The sequence below is a fragment of the Eptatretus burgeri genome, chromosome 8, assembly GCF_056783735.1.
Source record: "Eptatretus burgeri isolate ZD-2024b chromosome 8, Ebu_testis_v1, whole genome shotgun sequence".
Classification (NCBI taxonomy): Eukaryota; Metazoa; Chordata; class Myxini; order Myxiniformes; family Myxinidae; genus Eptatretus; species Eptatretus burgeri.
Window position 1 is genome coordinate 90,629,568 of NC_140968.1, and position 19,112 is coordinate 90,648,679.

General features: G+C 44.9%; 2 protein-coding genes across 10 annotated transcripts in view; one reads left to right on the plus strand and one right to left on the minus strand.

Moving 5' to 3' along the window:
• Positions 1–4,462, minus strand: part of LOC147022257 (transmembrane channel-like protein 7) — a 99,557-nt gene extending 95,095 nt beyond the window's left edge. Inside the window, exon 1 of the mRNA XM_085892962.1 lies at positions 4,340–4,462. The gene's annotated coding sequence lies outside the window, so the exon portion shown is untranslated. The remainder of the gene's footprint in view (positions 1–4,339) is intronic.
• LOC147022258 (transmembrane channel-like protein 6) overlaps positions 1–19,112 on the plus strand; it is a 76,273-nt gene that overhangs the window by 6,695 nt on the left and 50,466 nt on the right. For 8 of the 9 annotated variants that reach the window (XM_085892955.1, XM_085892956.1, XM_085892950.1 and 5 more), the window contains exon 2: positions 7,981–8,121. In XM_085892955.1, the coding sequence (XP_085749081.1) occupies positions 8,001–8,121 (121 nt within the window). In that variant the 5' untranslated portion in view covers positions 7,981–8,000. Of the gene's footprint in view, positions 1–3,125; positions 3,918–7,980; positions 8,122–19,112 lie in introns of those variants that run through there. The other variant, XM_085892953.1, reaches the window with a different exon arrangement.

Below are 19,112 nucleotides of genomic sequence, written 5' to 3' on the forward strand. Positions count from 1 at the left end.
ACAATTTCTGTATGAACTCCCTGACCTTTTTGGGTGTCGATGTCAAGTCAATCTGATGACAACTGGTCACATTATAAGAAATTATTTTCTGGCATTTTAGGGGCATTTAGCATACACGAGTTTCTGTTTTTCTAAATAAGTTATTTATTGTGAACAAACAAACATTCATTGTACAAAAATGACGATTTTGACCTTTTCATGACCTCGACCTTGACCTTTGTACTCTTAATTTTATAATTGGTATTAGAGTGTGGGGAACAGAACAGTCAACATTTTGGTGTTGGTTTCATGCAAATCGGATAAGAATTGACCGTGTTATGACTAAAACCGCACATTTTGCAATGTCGTGACCCCCCCCCCCTGACCTTTGACTCCCAACCGCTAATAAGGGTTATTACGTCATTGTGTCATGTCACATATCACAAGATGGGGCATTGAATTCTGAACATTTTGGCATTGGTTGCATGCAAATTGGATACAAATTGACCGCGCTATGGTAAAAAGACGATTTTGACCTTTTCATGACCTTGACCTTTGACCCGATCGCTCCCAAAATCTAATCAAATGGTCCTCGGATAATAACCAATCATCCCACCAAATTTTCTGCGATTCAGTTCAATACTTTTGGAGTTATGCGAATAACAAACAAACAAACAAACACACATATTCACAAATAAATAAATACACAGCGATTAAAACATAACCGTCGCAACAAAGTTTGCGAAGGTAATAACAAATAAATAACTCCGATGGTTGAGGCCTTGCACATGGACAAATACATACAAAGGGTGACCAAAATGAAAAGAACCCCCTCCCCCGTTTCAAGTACACTGGTACTCATCTTGGGCCAGAGCTGATCCCCATCAAACCCGGAATGGAGGCACCTCCACCATCCACTTGTGCACACACGCAAAATGGCGCCGTCACTCATGGCCGGACAGATGTACGCCAGGCAATCCGCAAGCAGCTTTTTCCATACGAAGGCTCCAAATGTCCCAGCCTTCCTCTTTTCAAAAGTACCACCTGCCTCGTTCAGTCCTCACATCGACCTTGTGTGTGTGTGCCCTGCCAAACTCCTGTCCGATCCAGACGGAAGCCTTCCACAATCCCCACGTGCAATGTGCCAGCCTCTCATGTCTTTTCAATCACTCCCCTCTCTTTCTGTGCTCTACATCCTCTGCCTCCAGGGTGTGGCCTGCTCACCCCCCAAACCCGGGAAGACGGGGCTTCCTATTTGTTGTTGTTTCAGCGACGTGTTTCCCAGCTTTACTGCTTGGCTTGAAATATAAAAAATAACATCGGGAAAATCACAGAGGGCAATCACGTACTGGGGAACTAATTTTTATTCCCCACATGAATTCACACCGCACCATACCTCATGTGGTGACACGTAACACTAAAGCTCACAGATTCCCTAACTTAGTTTTATCGAGATGCTTTCTATTCATCCACGGACCAAGCAACTCCACACAATCCAAAACTTCCTCATTAAATCATTCCATCTACCTCCAAAACTGTAACTATATATATATATATATATATTTTTTTTTTTTTTTGTTGTGGGCCAGGGGTCGGTGGCGAGAACGACCACGAGGTGGGGAAAGCTTGCGTCGTCTCCCACCAAACTCCCCGGAATTGTAGGCCGTCACTCGAATAACTCCGCAAGCCGGGGGGTCATTTAACCAACCATGGTCACCAATATTTCAACCACGTAGCGTAGGGTCTATTTGTCTATAACCAATTTACCTAATTAACTACGCAATTTTGACTACCGGAGAAACCACGCCCTCGGCTCATCTTGCTGAAAATGGGTCACTCTACATACTGTGGTAGAGTTCCAACTACCGACTACCAACTCCGGTTCGGGTGCAGCCGAGCGGAAACTGCCAAAGCCGTGCCGGCTAGAATGAACGGATTATCGGGGATAAAACCCCGCCTCAACTCAGATCCGAACCATGCTGGACCAATTCAAGAAGGGACGGAAACGAACTGGGAACATTTCTAACAAGTTTTATTTACAGTAAATGAAGACACAAAGCAAGACTTAATGTGAATATGCAAGTATTTACAATGATCCAAAAACACTTATTCAGTTCTACTTAATGACGGGCCCACACACAGACACACACACAAATGAAAAGAAACCCAGAGTTCTTTATTGGACCCTCGCAGCCGAGGAGAGAGACAAGCTGTGGGTCAGAGTTCGGATGTGTACCTGGCCGTCGGATAAAGGGGGTACTCTGTGCTGCAGCACCTGACAATGGTCGCTGGTTTGGTCTCCAGTCGCACGTGTGGGACTCAAGGTTCGTGGTGGAGCTCGGGTGGTGGTCCATGGAGGGGGGTCAGGGTCGTTCTTTCCTTCCTTGTAGAGGGCCAGCAGAGACACGCTCGCCGCCTCGACGACCTTCTGCTCAACCCTTTCGTGACAGCAAAAACCCAACAAAACTCTCCAAAAAAACCCACCAAAAACTCTCCAAGACCCCCAAAAAGACCCTTGCCTCAGAGAGTGCTCAGGAATTTTATGGACCTCCCTCAGTGGGGAGGGGCCTTGGTGAACACACCTCGCTATCCACCTTTGTTTGGACAGGGTCCCACGGCATACCTTTCGGGGGAGGGGCCTTAGCCCCTGCCGAGAAACCCCAGCCACTCTACCACGCAGGTTCATACTTGACGAGTAACAGTATCAACGCTGCAACGCCCCCTGCCGGGAAACCCCAGCCACTCTTCCACGTGGGTTCATACTTGACGAGTAACAGTATCAATGTTGCAAAGGTTGTCGTGAAAGAGTTACAACGTTCGCGGGAGCCAAGAAACCGGAACAGCGAGATCTTGCCTTGGCACGTCAGGGTGCGAGAAGGCAGCTGGTTGGTGGTGGATCGCGATGGGCCGAGGGTTCATGCACATGGGATGGTTGTTAGATGGCTTGTTGGAGGGTTGGCTGGATGTAAAGATTTAATAACCTAACTAAAAAGAAATCGCAACGCACGTCTTTGATTCTCCCACTCGACAAAAGGAAAGGGATCTGACTACACACATACTTAACGACATAACTGACTTTTGGGACATTGTATGTTGAATGCTTATGGTTTCCAGATCCGTAACAATATACACACACACACACACACACACACACACACACACACACACACACACACGCACACTTTCGTTGGGATTATCCATTGTAATAAGAGAAAAGCACAGCTAACCAATGAATATAACTAGTCTCTTCTCTCCAATTTTTGACACGTAATAATGAGCAGGGTTAGTTTCAGGTCACATTTGGCTTATGATCCACAAGCTTTATCAAGCGAAAGTGAAGCAACTGGCACACCCAACCATTTTTTTTTTATAGATAACCATAGACGCAATTCCTGGGACATGCGGAAGCATGGAACCCTTTTTTGTTGAAATGAAGACCATGTCATCATCATTGGGTTACTGCTCAGTCCTTTGTTGTAAATGGTGTGATCTCATGTTGTAATAATTAATGTGGGCGGTCAAACCTGTATTCACCTTTGCCCTCTCACCTACTTCTCGTTTACTACATGCTCGAACCCTTGGGTTGTGTCCAGACAAGCAAACCCTATCTGTACATCTACTATGCGTCTGTGTACAATCACTCATAGTCATATGTCAAGTTGGCCTGATAAAGCACAGTACTTTGAAAACAAAGAAAGTGTGCTCAATAGGCATTGGATAAGAGCTGTTTCATTGTCCCATCTGGGTGTGCCTGCAGTTTGCATGCACATACCTCAGCATTCAGTAACTCGACTGGATTCCGAGAGCCGAAAAGACAAACCATACATGCATGCACAAACACATCTCCTGGCAGGAGAAGGTACAATAGAGGGATTTCATTTACATTGTGTTCTGAAGAGCTGTGGCTGGGTGCTTTATCTTGTAAACAAGATACTAAGGTATGTAATGGTTTCATAATGCGTAATTATTTTTAGTATTTTTTAGGTATTGAGGGCAGTCCAAACGTTTTCACCTGATCATGGAGTGGACTCACTGTGGAAACTCCCCAGGGATCACATTGATAGAACATGCAACTAAGATACTGGAGGGGATCGTAGATGAAAGGCTAACAGAGATTGTGAAAATAGATGAGATGCGGTACAGATTCATGCAAAGAAGGGGACCGGTGGATGCAATTTTCATCACTAGACAGATGCAGGAAAAGATACTGGAAGGAAGTAAGAAGCTATAAGATCTAGAGAAGGCATATTATAGGATATTATTTCATATCAAGCGGGCGTTGTCACCCTGTTGTGCTATCACCGACCTCACAGAAACCCATCACAATTTTAAGAGAAAATAGTCAAAAATAATAGCAAACCTGCGTAACTTCTGCAGTCAAAGTGCTGCTTGAGAGAAAGGCTTCTTACGGGTTATAAAGGGTAAATGCTGAGGGGGTCTTCAGGGTAAATTCTAAAGTTCAAAATGGTTCTGACGGGTAAAGTATAGAAATTTTGTGTCGAGTCAGGCAAACTATCCAACCAATGGGTGGAACTTGCATGCGTGCACGGGGAAGAACTCTTGGCTCCTTTTATATCTAGATTTAGATAAGTTATGTATTGGTGTTTGAGGAAGAAGGCTGTACCAGATAGGTTTGTTGGAATTGTGATGGGAATGTACAGGTATATGGGAGCCAGCACTATGGTAATGAAGGTGAACCGGAACTCACGACATTTTAGAGTGGAGGTTGGGCTCGCCAAGGGTTTTGTACTAAGTCCCTTTCTTTTTGTGATATCAATGGATGTGCTGAGTGACAACATCAGAGATTGAGAAATGTGAGGCTCCTGTTCACAGATGACTTGGTCATAACAGCAGAGTCAAGGGAAGAGCTGCAGAGAAGAGTGTTGGAGTGGCATGGGAGCTTAGATAGGCATTGATTGAGGATTAATGCAAGAAAGACAGGTTATGGTGTGTAGTGAGACTGCAGCAGACAGGGTCATGATTGTAGAGAGAAGGGGTGAAGAGTTGAAACAAGTGCACAAATTTTACCAGCGAGTCTCAGTCTTTCCTCTTCTTGCATATGGCAGCTTGGCTGCTAGGTAGCTATCATTTTGTTGGGACATGAATATGCCGCTGATGCTGTGCCCCTATTACCAGTACACTGGTTCTCATTTCGCCGACCTTGAAAGGATGACAGGCTGAGTCAACCCCACCTGGTGTTAATTTAGCGGCCAATGGGGCTCAAACTGAGGACCCTAAGAATTCAAGCCAGCCACCCCGACCACAAGCCACCAGGCTTGTCTCAGTCAAAAAAACTAGAAGGGCACTCAGTAGAGCGCATACCTCTGCCATTTAATGCCTGATCCACGAGAACATATCAGGCCCAATGTATTTTTGAAATATCGTGCGATATATCGTTTTTGGCCGAATCTCTCAATGGTGAAGAATCGGTTTAAAAAAATTCTAGTACTCGGATCCGGATCCGGATCTTCACCAAAATCTAATCGGTTTGTCCTTGTCACACAACCTATCCACAAAATTTCATCTGGATGCGTCCACAGCTTTTTGAGATATCCTGCACACAAACGAACAGAGGGCGATGAAAACATAACCTCCTTCAGCTTCGGTGGCAGAGGTAACGAGGGACATTGTGAAGCAGAAGTCTGGGACCGAGTGAAGGCAGCATGGATAAGGTGGAAAGAGGTTAGTTGTGTCGTCTGTGATAAAAGGATAATGAGAAAAATGAAGGTAATAATCTACAAGACGGTGATCAGGCCAGTTATGATGTATGGTGCAGAAACACGGGCTTTAATTAAAAAGGGAGAGGACAAAGATAAGAATGCTTCGGTGGATTCCGAGAGTGTCACCATGGGAGTGGCTGATGAATAAGGAGATATGCAAGAGAGCAAGAGTTGCATGTATTACAGAAAAGGTTGTGGTGGTTTGTGCATCTGATGAGAAGAATGGATGAGGAATCGATCAGGAAAGTGTGGAATGAGCTAATTGGAGGGAAAGATCAAGAGGGAGACAGATTATGGTGGAGGGATGCAGTGGAAAGAGATTTGAAGAACAAGGGATGAAGAGAAGAAGAAATAGGAGCATGGAGAAGGCAGATCCAAACCATATAGCGCACCGACGTTTAGCTAATGTTGGCACAACTTCGGTCCAGGATTGGCAATATGGTGTAAAAGCCATCCGACATTGTGCAACGTTAACCCAACTGGAAAAATTACGTTTGGCTAACATTAGTAGCTAACATTGGCCCGTCGGTGTGTTATCTCGGAAGGAGCTGACCAGTAACTGTTGGGATTAAGAAGAAGATTGCTGGCAAAGGGCAAATGACTGAGATGCCACGGTAAGGGATGAAAAGCCATGGAAGAGCAGTCGCTGCGTCTTGCTTTATTGATAGAAAATTGCAACGAAATCGAATTCACTTTGGCCTTCAATTCTCTGAGAATTATGACATGAGGTGCAATGCAGGGGTTTAGTCCTGCAATGAAGAGCAATACTCCATTGAGCTGAGTACAAATGATTTGTACACTGTTTCTAAGTTTGGAAAGAGAACCCAACAAAGCGTGTTCAGACAGCATCTAGTTTGAGAAGCTCGGTTAGAAATGTGGTCTTTCCGGGAAAGCTCGTGTTTAACACCGAGATCCTTAAGCAACTAAGACTGTACTTTCTCAAGAGACTTGCACACACTTACCCAAGGACATTAGACGCAGGAGGAGGCCATTCGGCCCATCCTGCCTGTGCCACATCAACACCAGACCAATTTATATATTTTAAAAAGCAGGAAAAATGCAAAATGTGTTTTTTTTTTTTTGTAGTTTTTGTTTTTTAGTTTTTTTTAAATACGCACACACAATTGTCACAAAGTGTTAGCTTGGAGCTTTATTTTGAGGAAAAGTATTTACACATCACATGTAGTATATTTACATTAGGAGACATTACTGTACTATTAAATGAATTTCAAGGATGTTCGTAGACAATGGTCAATTCACCGCAGTATATGGGGTCGAACGCGGCATCATGAGCTACATGCGTTGAGATACTCAGATACGTGGCTTCATGAGTTACAATCCAAGGAAGGATCCAGCTAACGTCAAGAAGAAGCATCTCAAGTAGCTGCGACTCAAGATGTGCCAACGAATAATGAAAAACAAGGAAAGAGTCAGGAAAGGGGGGGGGGTGGAGATGCTCATCAAACCCTCTCAACAAACTTTCCTGTGATTAAAGATGCCGACAAGATAGCTCAGAGATGGCATACTCACATCTGACCTGTTTATTCACCTGATCTGACTATAAACTGTAACTAATTTGCAGGCAAGGTGTTTAATCGATGAGCAGTCCCTCCTTCAGAAGGGACTTTAAGCCAGCTGTCCTTTGTGCTGAAATTGGCTGGTGGATGTTGAAGATCCAACAGTGACTTTTCAAAATAATCAGGTATTGTGTGCCGGTACCCTGGCAAAATTCCAAACCGCATCCCTGCCCGAACCTACAGGGTCTCTGCATCAGCAGCACAGCTGTGCTTCAATAACGATGCCACCAGCAGATTGCATCCTAGTTAAATATGTGTTTGTGAGATAGATAGGCTATGACTAAGGCACACCGAGCTCATCGTTTCTTTATTGCAACCTTAACCCAACCCTCTTCAATATTCCACTTCAACACAATCGATGCGACAACATATACATGATCTATGCAACAACCATTGCAACATTCACACCACGACCTTTAGTTCTCTTTTGTAAACATCTTTCAGCACTTCTTCATTCATAAAGACAAGGAGCAAGAACAGGTTGTGGCCAAAGTTGACAACACTCAACCTAAATGGTCCAGGAAGATCTGACCATAGTGGATTTAAGGAAGTTTGGATCTATCTACAATACCACTTTGCCATTGCTCATGACTAATTTAGATGTTAAGAGTGCTTATCGATGTTTCAGTAATTCAGAATGCTACGTGCAAAGTTGCTGCCAACAGAAACATGCTGAAATTACCGTATATCCCTCTGTTGTATAGATAATTGTGGGTGAAGTGTAATGGAGCGGCCGGAAGAAACCGACAACTCTGGTCGACCAACATTACCGCATCGGAACGGACCTTCAGAAAACCCATCGGACCCAACAGAGATTTTGCAGCATCTCCCGAGTCGAACTGTCGGTAAAACACACGACCACTTGTTCCACCCAACACGATCAGCAACGACGGCTTATAGTGCACCGAGCACTTGTTTATTTTGCAGAATTAGCTGCATTACATTTTAGTGTTGTTACCCCATGCACGCGAAGCAAAAAGTGGGGTTAAGCAGTTGGTTCACTTCGTCTAAAGACGTCAGTTTATGATCTAATGATTACTGAATTTCAATTGAGTGTTATCCTGCACTTTGAACACGAATTGGAACTTGAGTTGGAAAATGAACCTGCAGTTTAGCAGTACTTGGTCTCTGGATTTGGCCTGATCGAGCGCACGCAGAGAGGAGTGAGTTTTTTTTTTTTGTTCTTTGTTTTTACTCTGCCTGCCTGCTTAGTCGTCAAACAAAATTGAAAATCATTCCAAACATGAAACTTGCTGTTTTTTAAGGATGTCATAAAGGACACAAACAACAGAGACGAAGAGGTAATGTAACGTGTTAGATGGGGTGGTGTAAACGACACTGCAGCAATGGCAGTAAACTTCCGGGAAATATTTTTTCTACAACCATTAATTTCAATTCATTTATAGAGTTGAACACTGTTCGACACAAATCGCCTTATCGGCATTTTCAAAACCACTTCCGTTTAGGAATACTTGCACAAAATCTTATGGCATTTTTACATCATGTCGTCCAATCAAAATTGCCGCTTACAGACCCCGCCGCTATCCTTTGTTCTCAAGATTGCGTGGGGTGATGTGTTCTATGAATTCTATAGTTAACTCCGTAACCGCAGGTTGACGAAGATTATGTTTTCACCCTTGTCTGTCTCATTGTCTGTCTGTGAACAGGATATCTCAAAAAGTTGGAGACGGATTCGCACGAAACTTGGTCGACAGGTTGGGGGTTTGACAAAAGAATGAACTGATTATATTTTGGTTAAGATCCGGATCTGGATCCTACTACTATAATTTTTTAAGTGATTCTTCACCATTTAGTGATGGGGCTAAACCAATATACAGCATGATATCTCAAAAAGTAGCCTGGTGTTGGCTTAGTGGTTAGGGTGGGAGCTTAGGATCCTTGGGTCCTGAGTTCAAGCCCTGTTGGCCACTGAATTAAAATACACCAGGAGGTTGAATCAGCCTGTCATCCTTCAGAGGTCGGCAAAATGAGCACCAGTGTACTGGTAAGGGGGACACTGCATCAGCGGCATCGCCGCGTCCCAACCAATGATGCAACCAGCATCCACAGGCTGCACTCGATAGGGAGAGGGATCTCAAAAAGTTATTGATGGATTGGGACAAAACGTAGTGGGCAGGTTGTGTGTGTGTGACAAGAATGAATTGATTCGAATTTGATCAAGATCCGAATCCTCATCTGGATTCGAGAATTTTTGAGTTTTTTTTTTTTAAGTGATTCTTCACCATTGAGAGATGGGGCCAAAAACGATAAACAGCATAATATTTCGAAATGTTGTGAACGAGTTGTGACAAAACTTGGTGGATGAGTTGGGTAGGTGACAAGAACAAGCTGATTCGATTTGGGTTCAGGTCCGGATCCAGATCCTGTCTATCGGTGGGATACAAAACATAATCTGTGAAGTCTAGCGGAGGTATGCGATCCACCGAGTACTGTTGTAGTTAACCTCACTGAAGGAGAGGGTATTGCATTTGGGTTCATTTGTCTGTTTGTTTGTTTGTTTGGCTGTTTGTTTGTCCGCACATAACTTTCGTGTTTTTCTCCACAACCACTTCTGAGAATGAGACAAAATTTTCATCATTGGTGCGACTGCTCATGTAGAATGTTTTAATGATAATTATATCTTAGGTCACATGGTGTGGCACCAATATTGGAAAAACGGAAAAACTTTCATCGCTTCAGACATGAAATCCTTCCTCTTTTCCAATGGCCTGATTTCTGATCATCAATTTGGTTTCAGACCAGGTCACTCAACCCTGGATATGCTGCTTCTGCGCTTCCAAAAATGGATGGAGGTCCTCAATGCCAGACAGGAAATCCGAGCCGTATCCCTGGACATATCACGTGCTTCTGACACGGTCTGGCACCCTGCACTACTCACCAAACTCTCTTCCTCTGGTATCCAAGGCCATCTCCACTCGTGGCTCACAGACTTCCTCTCCTGTCACAGCCAACGTGTGGCCCTAAATGGAGTTCTTTCATCCCTCTCTTCGTGTCCAGGCTGGAGTTCCTCAAGGTAGCGTTCTGGGCCCTGTTCTTGTTCTGGTTTTCATCAATGATCTCTCCGACTCTCTGGAAAATCCTCGTTATCTCTGTGCTGATGACTCCGCCCTCTGCCGTACCATCTGTCATTCCTCAGACCGGCAAGCAGCAGCTTCTTCGCTCACTGCAGATCTGGATAAAATCACAAACTGGTCCAACACGTGGAACATGTCCTTCAATCCGGACAAATTTCACACTCTCACTATGTCTCTCCTAAAGAACCATTTGGACCCCACCCCCCCCCCCCATGTACTTTCTCAAAAATCCTCTGGAAGAAGTCCTTTCATTCAAGCTTCTGGGTCTCCCTATCTGCCATGATCTTTCCTGGGAAAGCCACATTTCAAACCTCGCCTCCAAAGCTAGTCGCCGACTGGGAATCCTCTGTCATGCAAAGTCCTTCCTCGGCCCACCTGAGCTCCTGACCACATACAAGGGTTTCGTCCGCAGCCTGATGAAGTACTGCTTTCCCCTCTGGGATGGTGCTCCTGCCTCTCACCTTTTTCAGATTCACGCTGTGGAAACCAAGGCATTTAGGATCATTGGTACATGTATCTCCTGCAGTGAGGCTGAGTCTTTGGGCCTCTCACTCTCTCACGACAGGCAGGTCAGTGGTCTTTCTGTCTTCTACCATCTCATCTCTGGTCTCGCCCCCCCCCCCCCCCGTTGTGTCTGCGATATGTCCTGCCAAAATTTCCGCAAGGTGCTCAAGGTCCGTCAGTAACCCCCTTCTGGTAAAACTTCCAAAATCACGAATCACTGCTCACCTTCACTCTTTATTCCTCTTTTACCCAACCTTTGGAATAAACTCCCACATCCTGTTCAACCCCATTCTTCCCTCCAGGCCTTCAAAACAGCCATTCACCACCACTTATTATCTTCCCCCATCCAAAACCTCGATCTTCTCTACCCCCGTTAATCCACCCAACCCCATCTCCTTCAAATTCCCTGCTTTCCTTCCTGAAATTTCCTGTAATGTCCATCTTGTATACCCCATGTTCACAACCCCATCCCTCTCCCTTCCACACATCTCCTAATGCCTCTTCAACACTGTTTTCTTCTTCCCTCTCCCGCCCCTCTTGTCTCATGCCCCCCCCTTGCCGTGTGTTGTGTGTTCACTCTCATACGAGCCTTGACAATGTATGCAGAAAAAACTTTGGACCTCTGTATTTCTGAAACTGCACCAAGGAAAAATGGAAACTTGGCACATTGCAAGCACTCTTCATGGAGAAAGAGTATGATTTTTTTTAATGACATCACAGGTGCCTTCGTTACGACGTCATAATTGCATATGTAGAACGCGACATCTGATCAGTATGAAAAATTTTGAGGGTCATCAAGGGATAAAATGGTACACAATTTTTTTTGATGACATCATCGGTCATGTGATTCAGCAGCCATATTTTTTTTGTTTTTTTTTGAACCTTCAAAAACCTTCTAAGAAATGGCTGAACCAGTCATCACTGCCAGCATTTATAAAGTGGCAGTTCTAATTATGTCTCTTATGAATAACGTAACACACAAAACTAACCAAACACCACACACCGCACAACACAAGTCCTGGCAAGGGTCGGCAATCTCTGATGCTCTTTTTCTTGTTCTTGCTGTTTTTTTAACGTTATTGGAAAGGCAACAAACTGAACCTAGCTTGATTTGGAGATGCTCAGTTGGAACCTCCTCCTCTCTCCCCGCTTCTCGCAGAACAACGCTATCATCAATGTTTACACATAAGCTGATGGCCTCTCGTCATGTGAAACCTGGGAAAAACAAATCATAGTTTACATAAAGTATAAAAGGATCGATACATGATAACCATTATCAAAAGAAAAGAATTGCCAAAAGCCAAAGCACGTTCAAAAAATTATTTTAAAAAATGGTTAGGTACTGCACGTAGGTTTGAAATATCTAAGTTTTTACACAATGCCACTGTTTGTTTCCATAATTAATTAGTGTTCCACCAAATAAAGCGCTCATCTTCACTTTCAAAGCAATGTTTAGTTCACTGAGTAAGCGGTGCTGAAGTATCTGCTCGGAAGCATCTCGCTGCTTCCTCATGCTCCTCATGGAAACATCTCTGCATTGTTGGTTTGTTTTTCCAAGTACAAGACTCACCAAGAGATGCACTTTTGGCTGATTACTTCCTCATCACAACCATTAGTGTGACCTTATGTCTCATTTACGCTACTTTAGACATGCATCAGATATCGATTTCATCCTCATTGTAGATTAAAGGTAAAATGCATGGGATCATGGGACGGGAGAATTTTTATTGAATGAGAAATCGGTTAATGTAGTGAACCCCCATTCACGAGGTTACTCAATCCCACAACGGTTCTGTTTCTTTAACACTCTAGCCTCTTGCTCGGATTTTGAACCCTCCTTGCAATGGCATTTAATGCTTTGTTCTCTCTACTATCACCCATTTACATAAGCTCATTGTTCTGTTGCGAAGTGTAAAACATTTTGCAAAAATGGAGTTGCTAAGCCTATACCATTGATGGGAAACGTTGGTGAGGCTTGTAGCAGGAAATATCGGGTGAAACGCAACAATTGCATCTTGTCACGGTCCTTCGGCTACTCCGTGCAAATTTTCCTCCAAGTGTTGGGCAGCACCACGAATGTGAAGCGCTTTAAAGCATCCTCCTAACCACGTGATATATATTGTGCCGGTAATGTAAAACTTGTGAGTTGCGTTGCGTGGCGTGTCGGGTCGGTTGTACATCATGTACATGCAAATTTCAAAATCGCGTCAATTTCACGGCTTCGTGCAAAATGTAGCACGGAGGATTTCATCATGGCCACACCGATGAAGCAAAAACATAGCGCACAGAATTGCAGTCTGTACCTTACATGATGAGAGGTTTAAAAAAAAAAGATGCACCTTTAATTTTTGGCCTGATGAGATTTTCTGGAACTTTGAGAAATGGTCACTTTGAAAGAAAATAATTGCCTACTAATTGTAGGAATTGTCTGTTAATTTTCTACAATGAAAACTGACATTCCTCATTCATGAGGTGGTTACTATTTATTTATTTATTTATTGAAATTATGTCAGTCCTAACACCATGAGACCCAGAAGGAGGAAAAAATAAATAAAGCTATTACTTGAAAAATAATTGATTCTGATAAATATGTTCATTATGATAACTAACAACAAGTATGCTGTCATACTGCTCTTTCCTGTTTGTTTCAAAATTGGGTATTGCTTAGTACTGTTTGTTGGTTGGCTGCATCTTTCATTTTTCTTCTGAACCATGGATGTTCCGAACAGCTTTAACGATATATATATATATATATATATATATATATATATATATATATATATATATATATATATATATATATATTATTGTTGCGGTTCTGCAAAGCCGCGTGCCTCTAAGACAATGGTACCCAACATACAGTGATCCCCAGGCAGTTATTTCGTTTGTCTCCGTGCAGTTAGACCTTCCTCTCATGTCTAATGGGTTAACGGGATGAAGTGCGTTGCGTAGGTAGCTGAGTCTATTAATTATATATCTGTCTCCTATTCTGATTTCTAATCCAACCCTTTCCTTTTTAGCCATGGTACAAATCAAGCAAGCACACACACTGTGCAAAATGTGATTGAATAGCAAACACACCACGTGCCTCTCGTGGCTTGGAACCACCACCACCAAACTCCCTCCAACAAAGCATTCTGCACACTACACAGCACGCGCGTGGTGCGCCATTATTTCATTCAAATCTGCGTGCCAATTTCCAATGGCATCTCACCTTGCTTCACCTCTCGCTCACCAAACTTCACCACTTCGACAAGAAATGCTTCCCGCACAAGGGAAAAAAGATTCCCGCATCCCCTCGTGCCTTTGCATTGCTACAACTCGACACTATATGGAGGAGTACTGCACAACTTGGGCTGTCCTCAGACTTTGCAAAGCGGGGCCGAGCAACGAACGTTAATAGCTTGACCGCATCTCGCCGGGGATGTACCGGGTGAACACGCAGGATTTATACGATCCTCGTCCAGTCGCCAGAACACGGCAAGACAAGGGCGACGAGGAGAGGTCGCAGGAAGGGCGATCCAGGAGTTTGGTATGGGGCCCGGGTGTGCATTTTTGCTCATGAGAGGGGGCCCGTGGGTGGTGGGTGTGCATTGCTATTTAGCATTCAGACTGCACACGGATCACGTTCAGGGCCGGGGTGTCAGCTCATACCCTATGTTGAGTCAGGAGCTCTGGGCCCTGGCAAGCCGGATGGGCAAATGAGACCATTTCGGCCACAAGAGCCTGGCGGGGTGTGGCTAGGGCCGCTGTGGCCCAATAGAGGAGTGTGATTCGGGTCACAGCAAGTCGCCTTCAGGTCGTCACCCCACCTGTCGCCCAGGGCTTATAAAAGGAGGAGCCCAGAGCCGCACGCTCTCTGCTTCGCCCTCACCTCTGTTCCTCTCGGCTCTGCGTTGGCTGCTCCTCATTGCCTCTGCCCTTCGCTGGCTCTTCACTCACGATTGGTATATCCTTGGCAGTTACACTTAGCTGCATGTGATCCAGTAAGGGTTCCGGTTTGAACAAGGCATACCGAGGGCATGTCCCCCAGTAATTAGATCATGTGACCTTTAGGTAAACGGTATTCATTAGACAGAGGACCCGAAGCCACGTGGTCGAGTTATTGGCGTTCTTGGTCGATTAGCGACCCACCACATCACAAAGTTATTCGTGTGTGACGGCCTGTGAATCCAGAAGGTCTGGTGGGAATCCGAGGTAGCTTCCCCCCTTGTGGTCTTCTCGCCCCCGACCCCCAGGTCTGCAACAATATATATATATATATATATATATATATATATATATATATATATATATATATATATATATATATATATATATATATATATATATATATATATATATATATGTTGCTACAGCCCAGGGTTTGAGGTTCACTATTAGGGAAAGCTCTCGGGTCACTTCTGAATGCTTGGTCCTGAGACCACCAGCCGCAGAAAACTCTGTGGTCTGGCGAGTTGCTTCACAACCATGAACGTCAATTAATCTCGTCAACTCTAACAGGGTTATCTGCCGAACTCTGTTTACCTGAGGAGGTGACATAGTTAACAGAGTTTCATGCCCTCAGCACTCTTGGTTTACTGCCGAGCGATGCAGTTGGTGTACCCTGGCTAACAAGAGCAAATCTCGTGGGGTACAACTTCCCATCTAACTATACTTGTACACTGTGTTTGACCAACGAAGGAAAGGACAACCGAGACAGATTTGAAATAACAACCAACAATTATTTATTTCCACAAACACAAGCAAGCAATCATTTAAAAGTGAGTATTTACAGGCAAAAGGCACAAAAGACCAATTTTTTAATCCCAAAATGTATTCTTATGCAATATTATTTACACAAAAGACATGTTGCCATCATTCAATCGAGGGAGGAGAACAAGAAAAGAACAACTGAGAAAAAAGAAAAGTCCAAAGTATGGGGTTGACTCCTTCCCTCATCTCACACAGCCGAACGGGACTGTGCCGGTCCAAGTATACTGAGGGAGAGGGAAAAGGATGGGGAAGATGGGCAGTGGAGTGGTGATGGGATGTGCAGCTGCTTTTCTGAGGCATCCAGACCACAGTAGGCAAGTCCTCTCTGGTGTTCCCGGTATGCCAATGGCAAGCAACTCCATTTCCTCCAGAGCAAAGTTCACTGGAACACTGTTTCTGGTGCATTCCATCCATTCCATCCCCTCATACATTGCTCCATGCACCACCCAAAAACATCTCAATTTACCAGGGAACTCGTTGCTTTCCCTTTCTCTTTCTCTTTCTCTTTCAGAGCCTTCCACAATGCTTCTAATGGTTGTCTATTAAACGTCCCTTCCTCTGGCAATGGATGTGGTGTGTTTTTGTCCACACTGCCCACAGCGTTAACCGTTTTATTGCCTGCACTCCATGCAGCTTGTACATAACCTCCGCCCTCATTTTTGGTCTCAGGAGAATTATTGTACTTGACCGGTTGCCCATTTTGCTGGAGGAGTCGTTTATCCTTGGGTTTGGACTTATGTTATCTTGGCCTTCCCCTAAACTTGACGCTGCTCCCTGGAGTAGTCGTTTGGTCCTCAGGTTTGGACTTGCATTATCTTAGCCTCCCCCTGCACTTGACCTTACTCTTCTCGGTCTTTTGCTCGCCTCGTGCTCATGTGAGCTCTTGGCACTAGCCCCCCTGCTGCCGTGCACTCTTATCACTTGTCCCCTGATGAACCTGGTGAGCACCTCTGCCCTGTTACAGGCCAGGGGTCGGTGGCGAGAAGGACCGTTAGGTGGGGGAGGTTACGCCGTCTCCCACCAGACTCCCCGGAATTGTCGGCCGTCGCTCCGGATAATTCCGTGAGCTGGTGGGTCGATGAACCGACCGTGGACGCCAATATCTCAACCGCGTAGCGTAGGGTCTGTTTGTCTAAAACCAATTTACCAAATTAACTACGCGATTTTGACTACTGGGGAAACCACGCCCTCGGCACGTCTTGCTCGAACCGGGTCACTCTATCAACTGCGGTAGAGTTTCAACTACCAACTCCGGTTCGGGTGCAGCCGAGCGGAAACTTCCAAAGCCGTGCCGGCTATGATAGACCGATTACAGGGGATGAAACCCCGCTTATACTCAGACCCAGACCATGCTAGACCAATGTAAAAAGGGACAGAAACGGACTGGGAACATTTATAATCAATTTATTAACAGTAAAATAAAGACAAAGGCAAGACTTGACGCGAATATGCAAGCAGGGAAATATTTACAATAAGCAAAAACACTTACTCAGGTCTACTTAAAGATGGGCCCATACACAGATGCACACACAAAAAGAAAAGAAACCCAGAGTCTTTATTTGACCCTCGCAGCTGTGAAGAGAGACAAGCTGGGGGTCAGAGTTCGGTGGGTACCTGGTCGTCAGAGGGAAAGCGTGCTCTGTAGTGCAGCACCTGTCAAAGGTTGTTGGTTTGGTCCCAGTTGCATGTGTGGAACTCGTGGCTCATGGCAGAGCTCGCGTGGTGATTAGTCAGGGTCCACAGAACTCCACTCCCTGTAACAGCCACCGTGAAGAACGAACCAGACTTCTCACAGCCACCATGAAAACTCCTGGTCCAACCACCACCACCGTGAAAACTCCCATCTACCGAACTCTCTGCTGAGGATGGTGTCGTAACTTTCATGGACCTCCCTCAGCGGGGAGGGGCCTTGGTGAAACTGACGTCACTGTTCGCCCCAATTGGATGGGGCTTCCATGGGTCCGCCCTTTCTGGACGGGATTTCGGCCGTACCGGGAAGCCCGCCCACTCCACACATGCGGACTCTCCCAAAAAGGTACTTCACAAAGATTTTGCCTCGAAACAGTGAGTCGCTGGTTGGGCGGGTGAAGCGCTTGTTCAGTGGTGTTGTCGGTTTGTTTGTTGGATGGTCTTAGATGGTTTGTTGGATGTTTAGTTGGATGTAAAGATTTAATATCCTACCTAAAAGAAGTCGCAACACGTTTTTTATTCTCCCACTGGACAAAAGGAAAGGGATCTGACTACACCTGTACTTAACGGGATAACTGACTTTTGTGACCTGCATGTTGAATGCAAATGGTTTCCAGATCCATAACAATACTTCACTTACCAAAAAAACATTTAAAACGAAGTAATAAAACAAAGTTTAACGAAGTGCAAACAATAAACAATCTTTAATCAACAGAAGATGGTTTTTACTGAATGAAAAGACTGAAATCTCTTTCAGCCTATATACGAGGTCCATCTAAAAAGTAACGGGACTGAGCCTGCTGTGTGTTCCACGAACACAACTTGAATGAACAGGTTGCGTCAGTCTTTCTCCACATTCCAGCAACGTATATATGATTGGTGATGGTTGACTGTGCTCATTGTGTGATTTTTTTTTTTTTAATAGGTTGTGCTTTCACATTGTCTAGTCTGAGTTGTCGCGCTATGAGTCGTCAAGAATCGATGCCATGTACCCGTGCATTTGAATGGCACAAGAGGTTCAAAGAGGAACAGGAGGAGGTTGAAGATGATCCACAGTCTGGAAGACCTTCAACGAGCAGAACGGCGGACATTGTTGAGCATGTGAAGCAGATGATGCGCGCAGATCATCGACTCACGGTACAGATGATTGCTGAGGAACTTTCCATCAACAAGGACACTGTCTGGAGTGTCATCACTGAAAATCTCAAAATGCGCAAGGTGTACGCAAAGATGGTCCCCAAGCTGTTGTCCGAGGACCAGAAACAGCAAAGAGTCACCGTCTGTCAAGACATTATCGAGCGCCTCGAGGACGATCCAGACCTGCTCGGGAGAGTCGTTACTGTCTGAATCGTGGATATTCAAAAACGATCCCAAAACCAGACGGCAGAGTCATCAGTGGAAAAGTCCATTATCACAAGACCAAAGAAAGCAAGGATGTCGACGTCGAAGGTCAAGGTGATACTCATCGTGTTTTTTTTGACATCAAGGGCATCATCCACTTCGAGTTTCCACCACAGGGTCAAACAGTGAATCAATACGTGTACAAGGAGATCCTCCGGTGCCTCATGAGATCAGTCCAGGACAAGAGGAGGGATCTGTGGGAGAACAACACCTGGGTGCTCCACCATGACAATGCCCCTGCTCACAGTGCCCTGAGCATCTGACAGTTTCTGGCGGAGAGGAACGTGCCAACTCTGAAGCAACCGCAGTATTCGCCAGACTTGGCCTCTTGTGATTTTTTCCTATTCCCCAAGCTCAAGGGGGTGATCAAGGGGACCCGATTTCCTGATGTG